The following is a 14,199-nucleotide window of genomic DNA, read 5'->3' on the forward strand; positions in this document are numbered from 1 at the left end:
AACCTGCTGAACCCCACAATGACCTTTAACCCTCACCCACCTTCTCCCAGCAGTGGCCCCGTGTCTCCGTCATCTGCATCCATGGAGTCACCTCCACAGAACAGCTTCTCTCTGGACGACTTCTTCTCACCCTGCTTCGTCTTGCCCCAGAAACGCATCTTACCACGAACCCTGGTGGGGGGAAAGACAGATCACAGATTCATTAACCCTAACCTGAACCCTGGTGGGGGTAGAGACAGATCACAGATTCATTAACCCTAACCTGAACCCTGGTGGGGGGAAAGACAGATCACAGATTCATTAACCCTAATCTGAACCCTGGTGGGGGTAGAGACAGATCTCAGCTTCATTAACCCTAATCTGAACCCTGGTGGGGGTAGAGACAGATCTCAGCTTCATTAACCCTAATCTGAACCCTGGTGGGGGTAGAGACAGATCTCAGCTTCATTAACCCTAATCTGAACCCTGGTGGGGGTGGAGACAGATCTCAGCTTCATTAACCCTAAACCTGGTGGTAGGAGAGACAGATCACAGCTTCATTAACCCTAACCTGAACCATTGTGGTAGGAGAGACAGATCACAGCTTCCTTAACCCCAACCCTGGTGGTAGGAGAGATAGATCACAGCTTCATTAACCCTAATCTCAACCCTAGTGTTAATGATAAAAACTTAAGATTTCCTGGGGTAACAATGTAAGAAATAATACATAAAAAACTAAATACTGCATACTTTCCTGAGAACGCGAAGCGAGGCGGCCATCTCTGTCGGCGCCGGATGTTATCAAACAAGCTAAGCGTCAGTATAGAGACAAAGTAGAGTCCACAGATGACGCAATCACAATCAAACTGCCCTAACCCCCCTGGAGAAGAGGAATACCTATGTAAGAATGCTGTTCATCGACTACAGCTCAGCATTTAACACCATAGTACTCGCCAAACTCGTCATTAAGCTTGAGACCCTGGGACTCAATCCCGCCCTGTGCAACTGTGTCCTGGACTTCCTGACGGGCCGCCCCCAGGTGGTGAGGGTAGGAAACAACATCTCCACCCCGCTGATCCTCAACACTGGGGCCCCACAAGGGTGCGTTCTCAGCCCTCTCCTGTACTCCCTGTTCACCCATGACTGCGTGGCCATGCACACCGCCAACTCAATTACCAAGTTTTCAGACGACACCACAGTGGTAGGCTTGATTACCAACAACGACGAGACGGCCTACAGGGAGGAGGTGAGGGCCCTCGGAGTGTGGTGTCAGGAAAATAACCTCACACTCAACGTCAACAAAACAAAGGAGATGATCGTGGACTTCAGGAAACAGCAGAGGGAGCACCCCCCTATCCACATCGACGGGACAGTAGTGGAGGTGGAAAGTTAAGTTCCTCGGCGTACACATCACAGACAAACTGAAATGGTCCACCCACACAGACAGCGTGGTGAAGAAGGCGCAACAGCGCCTCTTCAACCTCTGGAGACTGAAGAAATTCGGCTTGTCACCAAAAACACTCAAACTTTTACAGATGCACAATCGAGAGCATCCTGTCGGGCTGTATCACCGCCTGGTACGGCAACTGCTCCGCCCACAACCGTAAGGCACTCCAGAGGGTAGTGAGGTCTGCACAACGCATCACCGGGGGCAAACTACCTGCTCTCCAGGACACCTACACCACCCGATGTCACAGGAAGGCCAAAAAGATCATCAAGGACAACAACCACCCAAGCCACTGCCTGTTCACCACGCTAACATCCAGAAGGCGAGGTCAGTACAGGTGCATCAAAGCTGGGACCGAGAGACTGAAAAACAGCTTTTATCTCAAGGCCATCAGACTGTTAAACAGCCATCACTAACATTGAGTGGCTGCTGCCAACATACTGACTCAAATCTCTAGCCACTTTAATAATTAAACATTGGATTTAATAAATGTATCACTAGTCACTTTAAACTATGCCACTTTAAATAATGTTTACATACCCTACACTACTCATCTCAAATGTATATAGTGTACTCGATACCATCTACTGCATCTTGCCTATGCTGTTCAGCCATCACTCATCCATATATATTTTTATGTACATATTCTTATTCATTCCTTTACACTTGTGTGTATAAGGTAGTTGTGAAATTGTTAGATATTACTGCATGGTCAGAACTAGAAGCACAAGCATTTCGCTACACTCACATTAACATCTGCTAACCATGTGTAAGTGATAAATAACATTTGATTTGATTTGACAGCTACAGCACATGGCTTCAAATCACATCTTGACACTGCTGGTGATCCAACCTTCATAATCCTCCAAAAGCAAACCCATGTCCACCATTTCTATTGAGTATTGACTACTTTTTGATTATTATTGAGGAATCTAACCAAGAAATCATGTGAGGCTATCAAGCCACTCTACCTCATTTGCATTGCTATCTACACTGAGTGTACAAAACATTAAGGAACACCTGCTCTTTCCATGACAGACTGACCAGGTGAATCCAAGTGAAACCTATGATCCCTTATTGATGTCATTTGTTTAATCCACTTCAGTCAGTCAGTCAGAGACAGGTTAAAGGATTTTTAAGCCTTGAGATAATTTAGACATGGATTGTGTATGTGTGCCATTCAGAGGGTGAATGGGCAAGACAAAAGATTTAATTGTCTTTGAACGGGGTATGGTAGTAGGTGCCAGGCGGGTCAGTTTGAGTGTGTCAAGAAATGCAACGCTGCTGGGTTTTTCACGCTCAACAGTTTCCCACGTGTATCAAGAATGATCCACCACCTAAAAGACATCTAGCCAACTTGACACAACTGTGGAATGCATTGGGAGTCAAAATGGGCCAGCGTCCCTGCGGAACGCTTTCGACACCTTGTAGAGTCCATGCCCTGACGACTTGAGGCTGTTCTGAGGGCAAAAGGGATGCAACTCAATATTAGGAAGGTGTTCTTAATGTTTTGTACACTCAGTGTATACTCTATTAAAATGACTACAATGGACACCCTGACAGGAACAAACCTTCCATCTGACTGGGCGTTCTTGCGTATCGTGTCAACTTTGGCCAGATCTCCAGATGACATGGCCTTGTGCATCTTCTTCTGTTCCTCAGAGCTGGTGGAAGGCTGAAACACCAATGAATGACACAATATCAACAACATCATACAGAAATAGATAGTTAAAAGAGACTTTTCAATATCTACAGTACTAACTGAAGTCGTGTTACTCTACATCTACGTTTTCCTATCTCACAGGAGACGGGAGGATTATTCCCAACGCCAGTAGATGGCAGTACAACAATAGATTCCTTGACAAAATGTAGCACTTCCACTAGCCTGAGTTGTCAGTTGTACTCAAGTCTAACATTATTCAATACTGTCTATAGCTCACAGTTTTTCACTAGCCTACCTGACTAGCAGTATAGCTAACATGGCTAGCCAGATAGCACAATAAAGACAGTTTATGTTACGCTGAAGTAAAGAGGTCAGGAATGTGTGTTAATTAATCATCAGGGAGGAAGGTCAAGGTTGAGCGATGACCTTCAACCCAGGATCCCAGGGTTCGGTCAGAGAGCAGGGCTACTGGTGAGAAGAGAAAGCTAACAGGCTAACAAGCTACAGTAACACATGCCATGGCTGATTATGCTGACAGAGAGGAAAAAGGAGAAGGAGAGTATCACTTCTGGGCTGTGAAGAAGTGAGGAGACAGGCTAAGTTAGGCTAGAACCTTGATCGGGTTTTAAAGAGAAGAGTGTGTTAGCATCGTTGAAACAGTTTATGCTCGGAGGAAGAGGAAAAATCTAGTTAAAGAGTAGGTTGTTTTAGTTGAGTTGCTCGGTAGCGCAGGTCTACCCAGCCAGTGCTGAAGAGGGTTAACAGCAGGGGAAAAAGATGGCCGTCCCAATGTGAACTTATATTAGTTGAATTGGGGTGTAGGCCGAGGTTTAGGTATGGGTCTGTTTTCTTTACCATCTCTGAGTCACTGAAACACTCAAAGGACTCCTGTTTAGGGATGGTTGGGGAGTAGGGGGGAGGGGAGGAGAGGGGGGGCTTTCCGTCGTACTCATCCTCCTCTGACTCGCCCCCCAGCGAGGAGGTCGGTGTGCGGGTCAGAAAGTCAGAGCGTGTCCGTGCCATGCGGGCTTTCTTTCTGTGGCCCGCCCTGCTGACCTGGTTGACCAAAAACGATATAACAACAGTTGAAACACTCACAAACAGGCCAATGAACGCTGCTTTCCTCTTTAGGACCTGTGGATACTAGACAGGGTCTTGGATGCCCCGACGTTTCCCTTTTCAATCTGTGCAACTTTCTCGCTGTGTCGCCATCTTTTTATTCCGTCGGTCTCACGCTCTCTCTAAGATATGTATTTTTTTTTTAAATTGTTTATTTAACCTGGCAAGTCAGTTAAGAAAACATTCTTATTTTACAATAATGGCCTACCCTGACAAAACCCTCCCCTAACGTGGACGACGCTGCTCCATATGTAAACACATGCAAACCCTTAGAACATATACAGAAACACTCACACAATATTTATTTATCAGTCTGATTATTTGATATGAACATGCAAATACACACAAACATTATGACAAATGCTACCGGTTCTGCCATTCACTCACCTCCTGTGTTCTCAGTCCTATGGTGGGCTTGGTGCTTGAGGGGCCCTCTTTTGGAACTGCTACAGGCTTCTCTTGATTGACAGGCTTCTTATTGTCAAACCTAAAACCCATAGAGTCATTGAGTCAGGGAATGAAGAGGGGGTTAAAGCTGCAATATGTAACTTTTAGAGCGACCTGACCAACTTCACATAGATATGTGAATTATAGATCTGTCATTCTCATTGAAAGCAAGTCTAAGAAGCAGTTCTATGTGCGCTATTTCTATGCTTCCTGTTAAGTTTCGTTTTGCATCTTTTACTTTTGTACACCAGTTTCAAACAGCTGAAAATACAATGTTTTTGGTTATGGAAAATATATTTCACAGCGGTTTAGATGATACAATGATTCTCTACAATCAGAGTTATTGTTTTGTCATAAACTGAAATTAGGCGAACTACTAGAATTTTGCAACCAGGAAACGGTGGAGTGATTTCTGCATATTGTACCTTTAAGTTTCTGTGAAATAGTAAATCATTATTCCAAACCAATTAATTCCCAAGCAACACCTATTTTTCTGATGTTTTTTAAACTTATATAATCTTTATGTGAACTATGCATCTATTAGGGCTCTTGGTTTCTTTTCAGAGGTTAAGAATAATGTATGACATACGTTTTTAGGAATAATCTCCCATGTGTATCAATGTCTAGTTGGGTGGTAAAAGGTACTTACAGTGCATGATAACTCCATGTCTAGTTGGGTGGTAAAGGCACTTACAGTACATGATAACTCCATGTCTAGTTGGGTGGTAAAGGCACCTACAGTACATGATAACTCCATGTCTAGTTGGGTGGTAAAGGCACCTACAGTGCATGATAACTCCATGTCTAGTTGGGTGGTAAAGGCACCTACAGTACATGATAACTCCATGTCTAGTTGGGTGGTAAAGGCACCTACAGTACATGATAACTCCATGTCTAGTTGGGTGGTAAAGGCACTTACAGTACATGATAACTCCATGTCTAGTTGGGTGGTAAAGGCACCTACAGTACATGATAACTCCATGTCTAGTTGGGTGGTAAAGGCACCTACAGTGCATGATAACTCCATGTCTAGTTGGGTGGTAAAGGTACTTACAGTACATGATAACTCCATGTCTAGTTGGGTGGTAAAGGCACCTACAGTACATGATAACTCCATGTCTAGTTGGGTGGTAAAGGTACTTACAGTGCATGATAACTCCATGTCTAGTTGGGTGGTAAAGGCACTTACAGTACATGATAACTCCATGTCTAGTTGGGTGGTAAAGGCACCTACAGTACATGATAACTCCATGTCTAGTTGGGTGGTAAAGGCACCTACAGTGCATGATAACTCCATGTCTAGTTGGGTGGTAAAGGCACCTACAGTACATGATAACTCCATGTCTAGTTGGGTGGTAAAGGCACCTACAGTACATGATAACTCCATGTCTAGTTGGGTGGTAAAGGCACCTACAGTACATGATAACTCCATGTCTAGTTGGGTGGTAAAGGCACCTACAGTACATGATAACTCCATGTCTAGTTGGGTGGTAAAGGCACCTACAGTACATGATAACTCCATGTCTAGTTGGGTGGTAAAGGCACCTACAGTGCATGATAACTCCATGTCTAGTTGGGTGGTAAAGGCACCTACAGTACATGATAACTCCATAGCTGGATTCAATACTCACTTAGAGAACGCCACTCTGTCTTTGGGCGCAAAGAAGATGTTTTCCGACATGTCAGTCATGCTGATGCTGGTGCCCTGATTAGCTGGGGCCTTCTTGTGAACCCTCCCTCTGGCTCCTCCTCCCCCGCCCTCTCTGGACTCCAGGGTCAAATTCGGCGCCCAGCCATCCGCAATGGGTCTTCCATCCCTGGTCTTTGTTTTGGGGGCTGAGGGAGGTGGAGGGAGCCGGGCCTTGCTGAGCTGGGCTTTGTTGAGCTGGGCCTTGTTGAGCTGGGCCTTGTTGAGCTGGGCCTTGTTGAGCTGGGCCTTGTTGAGCTGGGCCTTGTTGAGCTGGGCCTTGTTGAGCTGGGCCTTGTTGAGCTGGGCCTTGTTGAGCTGGGCCTTGTTGAGCTCAGGATGGGGCATGGGGACACTCTGGGTGTCCATCGGCCCAGGAGGAGAGAGGTATGCGTGGGCAGCGGACACAGACTGGGTCCTGGAGGGTGGAGCCAGAGCCAGAGCCGGGGCTCTCTCGATGAGAAGGGAGCTGGGTCTAAGGTGCCTGGTAGAGGTAGCTGTGGTTGCACTCCTATCTTGGGGGGGCCCTCCCTGCCGGCTCTGCTGGATCCTGACCAGGGCCTCACCCCTCTGCTTCTCCAAAAGTTCCCTCTCGTGCTGGGCGAAGTGGTGCCGCTGTCTCTCCAGAACCTCCTTCTGCTTCCGGATCTGGTCCATCATCTCCCGCTCGTTCTGCTGCTGCAGATGCCGCTGCCTCTCCTCCTTTTCCTCGTTCAGTCGCTCCAGCTTCTCCAGGACCAACTGGTTGGCAGCCGGGACAGGGGTGGGGCCAGAGATGGGGATGACTGGGGCGGGATCTAGTGGTGGAACGAGTGAAGGGACTGGTAGCCGTGGCGATGAAGGGGATTCGCCGGTTTGTGCCGACCCATCACGAACCTCTACAGGGGGAAGACGAACGACGGCACCACCGAGTTCCTCCTGATCCAGGGGGGTTTCCTTCTGCATGCTGATGACCACAACCACGGGTCGCCGTGACGATTCCCGCCTTTGTTTGATTGACTTGAGCGGCTTGGAGACGATGGTGGTACTAGTGGTAACGCCCTCGAGGGGTCGCGAGGAGTCATCGCCAAGACAACGGGTGATGACCAAGCTGCCATCAGTTGACGGGACGTAAAAGGTAGGGAGGTAGTTCTCTATCTTGGGTGGAGGTGGAGAGGCGGCAGCCGGTTCTAGCTTGGCCTGACTCTGACTGTCTGGAGGTGGGGAGGCGGCATCGGACACAGAAGCCCTGGGAGGCTCCTTCGACACGAGGCTGACCTCCGGGGCCTGCTCCAGCTGCACTTCAGAAGAGAGGGGGGAACCAAGCTCCTCCTCATCCGCCAAAGGTGCCCTCTCCCCGAGTATCTCGTCATCCATGCTGAGTAGCTCGAAGCTGCCCTTGGAGCTCTGGCTGTCGGGGGTTCCGGGTCCCTGGGGGGAGCGGTGAGGCGGGGTGGTGGTGGGGGCCAGCTCGGCCGACCAGCGCCTCTCTTCAGAGGGGGACGAGGCCCCACCACTGCCCGTGGCCCGCACCTTGAGCAGCTCCAGGCTGAACTTGGCCTGCTCCAGCTCCCTCATCCTCCGGCTCTCCCTCTTGGCCCTGGTGGTCCTCTGGCAGGGCTCGTCTAGGGTCCTGGTCCTCTCTCTCACCACCACGGCGGCTGTCGACGAAACTGGCGGTGGTTCCGACTGGGCCCTACCTGAGCTCTCTGCGGCCCTCGCCACTCCTCCCTCACCTCCTATTTCTACACCTCGTCCCTCCTTTACCCTCTCCTCCTGGCTGTTCAGTGTCTGGAGCCTCCTTTCCCGCTCCTTGTATGAGCGGTCCTCCCATGTGCTCAGGTCCAGGCCCATGATCCTCACTGGGTGATCGTCTTCTTCTGGCGAGAGGCGCGTCTGTCCATTCTGCAGCAGCTGCTGTTGTTGTTGACTCTCTCTCTCCCTCTGCTCTTTCTCCCTCAGTCTCTGCTCCTTCAAATGTCTGAAGCTGTCAATCAAGGAGGCATGGTTAGAGCTAAACCAATCACAAGGCAACACCACACCTTCATTGAGTCTTAATTCCTTGTTCCTTGACACAAGACATACTAGACACTTAAAAACATATCACAGTCTCTTCCTGTTGAATGTGTCAACTCAAAGTGGCAGCCTTATGGGAGAATGTCCTCCTCTAGCTCAGCTGACTGTTGCTACTTTGTTCTGGGTGTTTATGTAACAACATTATTTGAACAGGAGACTTTTCAGCTGGCAGGCCATGAATTCGAGCACGTCACCAGTTACGACTGGACGTGGAGGAGGATTGGATATAGAATTATGACCAATAAGTACAGTGAATTAACTTTGCAACAATTTCTAATCTCATTGCAAGAATGTTTCCATCAATGAGTTGAAATTATGGAGGCATGGAAGTTCAGATGGTCTTCTGTGGCAACACTGCCTTCATCAAATGTTCCATGGCATTTCACATTGATTTCCATGATCATTCATAAGCATCCAGAAACAGTAATGAAGCAAGCTCAGCTGCAGATAGAAATGTAATATGTAGAACAGACTATTCACTCTCATGTCATGTGGAGAACCATGTCTGCTCTAAAACTTTCTGCAACACTTCACATTAGTTTACCTCTGTCTGACCAGGTAGCCTTTGCCCACTGCCTGTAGCAGCGCCATGGTGCCACGCAGTCGCAGGTAGGCCTCTCTGGCCATGTGGCAGCGCCAGGCTGTCTGGATGGCGAGTGCCGCCCCGTCCCGTTCTCGCCGCTTCAGCAACGCCCTCCACTCCCTCTGCAGCAGCCGGGCCGCCTCCCGCCACAGCCTGAACCTCCAGCGCTCCTTGTACCCCCGCCAAGCTGTCTGGATGCACAAGACTGCCCCCTCCTGGATGCTTGGGTCGTAGTCCTCCTCCTGCTTGGACTGGTAGGCACGCCACCATTTCTGTGTGAGGGGAAGTATTTTTTTTATTTAACTAGGCAAGTCTGTTAAGAACAAATTGTTATTTTTCAATGACGGCCTACACCGGCAAAACCCGGACGACGCTGTAGGTGAGATCAGAGCTGTGGATGTTACCGCATTTATAGTATGATGGAATTTATTACGTTTATTGGATTTGAGTCCATCCCTCTGTAGCAACGTCCAATTCCGAATCCCCTCCTTCCCCTATGCACTTGTGAAGATCTGATTAGGTAAAAATTCCATCAAGCCAATCAGAAAGCAAGGTGGAGCTATTACCATGTTGCTTACACCTATTCAATCCTCTCAGATTTCCACAAGTGCATAGAGGCTAGGAGGGGCTGGGTCTATTAGGGGGGCTTAACGGTATTAGGAGGGCCTGGGGGGCTAGGAGGGGCTGGGTCTATTAGGGGGGCTTAACGGTATTAGGAGGGCCTGGGGGGCTAGGTGTGTTAGGGGGGCTTAGCGGTATTAGGAGAGCCTGGGGGGCTAGGAGGCTAGGTTTGTTAGGGGGGTCTTAGCGGTATTAGGAGGGCCTGGGGGGCTAGGAAGCTAGGTGTGTTAGGGGGGTCTTAGCGGTATTAGGAGGGCCTGGGGGGCTAGGAGGCTAGGTGTGTTGGGGGGCTTAGTGGTATTAGGAGGGCCTGGGGGGCTAGGTGTGTTAGGGGGGCTTAGCGGTATTAGGAGGGCCTGAGGGGCTATGAGTGTTAGGGGGGTCTTAGCGGTATTAGGAGGGCCTGGGGGGCTATGAGTGTTAGGGGGGTCTTAGCGGTATTAGGAGGGCCTGGGGGGCTATGAGTGTTAGGGGGTCTTAGCGGTATTAGGAGGGCCTGGGGGGCTAGGAGGCTAGGTGTGTTAGGGGGGCTTAGCGGTATTAGGAGGGCCTGGGGGGCTAGGAGTGTTAGGGGGGTCTTAGCGGTATTAGGAGGGCCTGGGGGGCTAGGAGGCTAGGAGTGTTAGGGGGGCTTAGCGGTATTAGGAGAGCCTGGGGGGCTAGGTGTGTTAGGGGGGCTTAGCGGAATTAGGAGAGCCTGGGGGGCTAGGAGTGTTAGGGGGGTCTTAGCGGTATTAGGAGGGCCTGGGGGGCTAGGAGGCTAGGTGTGTTAGGGGGGCTTAGCGGTATTAGGAGAGCCTGGGGGGCTAGGTGTGTTAGGGGGGCTTAGCAGTATTAGGAGGGCCTGGGGGGCTAGGAGGCTAGGTGTGTTAGGGGGGCTTAGCGGTATTAGGAGAGCCTGGGGGGCTAGGAATGTTATGGGGGGCTTAGCGGTATTAGGAGGGCCTGGGGGGCTAGGAGGGGCTGGGATTTGGCACTACTGTATAAAATAAATGTTTGGTATAGTCAGGGAAAATGTTGTCAAAACAGGACACAAGGCTATCCAAACTTGGATGATTACACAAAGAGCAAAAGCAGGCTCAGCAGAGATAAAAGAAATGCATGAACTGTTTGACAGACCTTTTGTTCTCCTGCTCTGGGAACATCACCACAACTCCTCCATAAGATGCTTTATTTCCTTTTGTTAGCTCTCGCCCTCAGTCTCTGGCTATTAACACTTCTACCCATTGATTGGATTTATTTTTCTTTTCAACCAGGCAAAGCCAAAACACCCGAGTCTCTTTCCAAAGGACCAATTAGGCGGTTCCAGTGTAAACAGATATAATACGAGGCCCTCTCCAAGCAGGGAAGGGAGAAGTGTTTAACAGGGAAACATTAAAGGGGGAGGTATAGCAAGGGTAGATGCCCTGATCCATTTTGTAAATTTTTTGTTTCGTTTTTTTTGTTTCTTTTATACTGTTTTTCCACACTGTGTATTCATATACTGTATTCTTCACATATCTCTTTCTAATACATCTACTACAGAACATTGCATTTTGTTACACTGTTCATTCACACTGAATATCTATATACTGGATTCCTGACATAGAACACTAATATATCTACCGTTGTAGATATTTTAGGTGTAAATACACAGGTTGCTTTTGGATAACTGATAGTGTATACTGGATTCGTTTGGATAACTGATAGTGTATACTGGATTCGTTTGGATAACTGATAGTGTATACTGGATTCGTTTGGATAACTGATAGTGTTTACTGGATTCGTTTGGATTACTGATAGTGTTTACTGGATTCGTTTGGATTACTGATAGTGTATACTGGATTCGTTTGGATAACTGATAGTGTATACTGGATTCGTTTGGATTACTGATAGTGTATACTGGATTCGTTTGGATAACTGATAGTATATACTGGATTCGTTTGGATTACTGATAGTGTATACTGGATTCGTTTGGATAACTGATAGTATATACTGGATTCGTTTGGATAACTGATAGTGTATACTGGATTCGTTTGGATAACTGATAGTATATACTGGATTCGTTTGGATAACTGATAGTGTATACTGGATTCGTTTGGATAACTGATAGTGTATACTGGATTCGTTTGGATAACTGATAGTATATACTGGATTCGTTTGGATAACTGATAGTGTATACTGGATTCGTTTGGATAACTGATAGTGTATACTGGATTCGTTTGGATAACTGATAGTGTATACTGGATTCGTTTGGATAACTGATAGTATATACTGGATTCGTTTGGATAACTGATAGTGTATACTGGATTCGTTTGGATAACTGATAGTGTTTACTGGATTCGTTTGGATTACTGATAGTGTATACTGGATTTGTTTGGATTACTGATAGTGTATACTGGATTTGTTTGGATTACTGATAGTGTATACTGGATTCGTTTGGATTACTGATAGTGTATACTGGATTCGTTTGGATAACTGATAGTGTATACTGGATTCGTTTGGATAACTGATAGTGTTTACTGGATTCGTTTGGATAACTGATAGTGTATACTGGATTCGTTTGGATAACTGATAGTGTATACTGGATTCGTTTGGATAACTGATAGTGTTTACTGGATTCGTTTGGATAACTGATAGTGTATACTGGATTCGTTTGGATAACTGATAGTGTTTACTGGATTCGTTTGGATAACTGATAGTGTTTACTGGATTCGTTTGGATAACGGATAGTGTATACTGGATTCGTTTGGATAACTGATAGTGTATACTGGATTAGCTCTGACATTCCTGATTTCTTCTTTCTAGTTTGATTATTATTATTTGTGTACTTGTTTGCCAATTTGGCTGCACTGTTAGGATCTAGTTACACAAGCATTTCGCTGCACCTGCTATAATGTCTGTCAAACTGTATACGCGACCAATAAACATTTATTTAATTTTGATTTTATCATGGAGTGCCAGAAGCATTGCAGGGTTTCATTCCAACCAGGCACCACAACTCACTCTACTAATCACCTCACCAACTGTGCTAGTTGATCAATATAAGTGATTGGATAATTTACACCAAGGTCTCAAAGATCTAAAGCAAAACAGGTCCACTGAAAACCCTGAAGTACCGATCCTTGAGGTGTGTTAAATCCATTCCCATTCATAGCCAACTTCTCTAGTACAACAATGTCCCTGTTTATGAAAGGACTTAGTGTTTGGTTTCCGCTGGATACTGTAACGTAACTGAATCAACAATTGCATAATTACTAGGATCAAATATCTGGTATGAGTCTTAGATCGTGATCGTGGAAGTTGAATGACATCCAAAACAAAGTTGAGGAACGGTCAAGAGAAATAGTTTAGCTAATTTACAGAATTTTCCACAAAAATAAATTGTGGGATTTTGTAGGATTACTGAAAGAGCTCTGAATCTAAACATCCTTCCATAACACATACAAATTAAATATCTTGCTGGCCCATCAAAACCGGGCTGAGCAAGACTGCACAGATGAGGACTGACACACAACATTTGGATGAGAAGCATTCCTGCCTCAGTTCAATAACATTATTCCCCACTTAAATCCATTTACTAAATACAAAATAAATATCACATATACAAACAAACTCGTAAGTATCAAGCCTGGATGTACTATAGATCATTTACACAGTTAATATCACCACCTACGGGGCTGAGAGCCACAGAATAGTGTGTACAGACTTTCTACCAGCCCGGCGCTAACACACCTGATTCAACTAACCAAGACCCTGATTGCATGCAACTGTAAAGAAACAAAAGCCTGCATACCCCTGTAACAGCACCATGCAACTGTAAAGAAACAAAAGCCTGCATACCCCTGTAACAGGACCATGCAACTGTAAAGAAACAAAAGCCTGCATACCCCTGTAACAGGACCATGCAACTGTAAAGAAACAAAAGCCTGCATACCCCTGTAACAGGACCATGCAACTGTAAAGAAACAAAAGCCTGCATATCCCTGTAACAGGACCATGCAACTATAACGAAACAAAAGCCTTCATACCCCTGTAACAGGACCATGCAACTGTAAAGAAACAAAAGCCTGCATACCCCTGTAACAGGACCATGCAACTGTAAAGAAACAAAAGCCTGCATACCCCTGTAACAGCACCATGCAACTGTAAAGAAACAAAAGCCTGCATACCCCTGTAACAGGACCATGCAACTGTAAAGAAACAAAAGCCTGCATACCCCTGTAACAGGACCATGCAACTGTAAAGAAACAAAAGCCTGCATATCCCTGTAACAAGACCATGCAACTGTAAAGAAACAAAAGCCTGCATACCCCTGTAACAGGACCATGCAACTGTAAAGAAACAAAAGCCTGCATACCCCTGTAACAGGACCATGCAACTGTATAGAAACAAAAGCCTTCATACCCCTGTAACAGGACCATGCAACTGTAATGAAACAAAAGCCTGCATACCCCTGTAACAGGACCATGCAACTGTAAAGAAACAAAAACCTGCATACCCCTGTAACAGGACCATGCAACTGTAATGAAACAAAAGCCTGCATACCCTTGTAGCAGGACCAGGGTTGGTGCCCTGTGCCCACTCATTTTCCCTGGGTGATGAGGCTATAAGAAGGG

At 46.8% G+C, this 14,199-nt stretch overlaps 1 protein-coding gene across 12 annotated transcripts in view; it reads right to left on the bottom strand.

Moving 5' to 3' along the window:
- LOC115203512 (unconventional myosin-IXAa) overlaps positions 1–14,199 on the bottom strand; it is a 200,586-nt gene that overhangs the window by 26,977 nt on the left and 159,410 nt on the right. For 10 of the 12 annotated variants that reach the window (XM_029768256.1, XM_029768259.1, XM_029768263.1 and 7 more), the window contains 6 exons: positions 8,942–9,252; positions 6,287–8,308; positions 4,596–4,695; positions 3,945–4,145; positions 2,998–3,101; positions 41–171 (listed from right to left, as the gene is read on the bottom strand). In XM_029768256.1, coding sequence (XP_029624116.1) covers positions 41–171; positions 2,998–3,101; positions 3,945–4,145; positions 4,596–4,695; positions 6,287–8,308; positions 8,942–9,252 — 2,869 coding nt within the window. The remainder of the gene's footprint in view (positions 1–40; positions 172–2,997; positions 3,102–3,944; positions 4,146–4,595; positions 4,696–6,286; positions 8,309–8,941; positions 9,253–14,199) is intronic. The other 2 variants (XM_029768257.1, XM_029768264.1) reach the window with 2 other exon arrangements.

This window comes from Salmo trutta, chromosome 12, assembly GCF_901001165.1.
Source record: "Salmo trutta chromosome 12, fSalTru1.1, whole genome shotgun sequence".
NCBI classification, from domain to species: Eukaryota; Metazoa; Chordata; class Actinopteri; order Salmoniformes; family Salmonidae; genus Salmo; species Salmo trutta.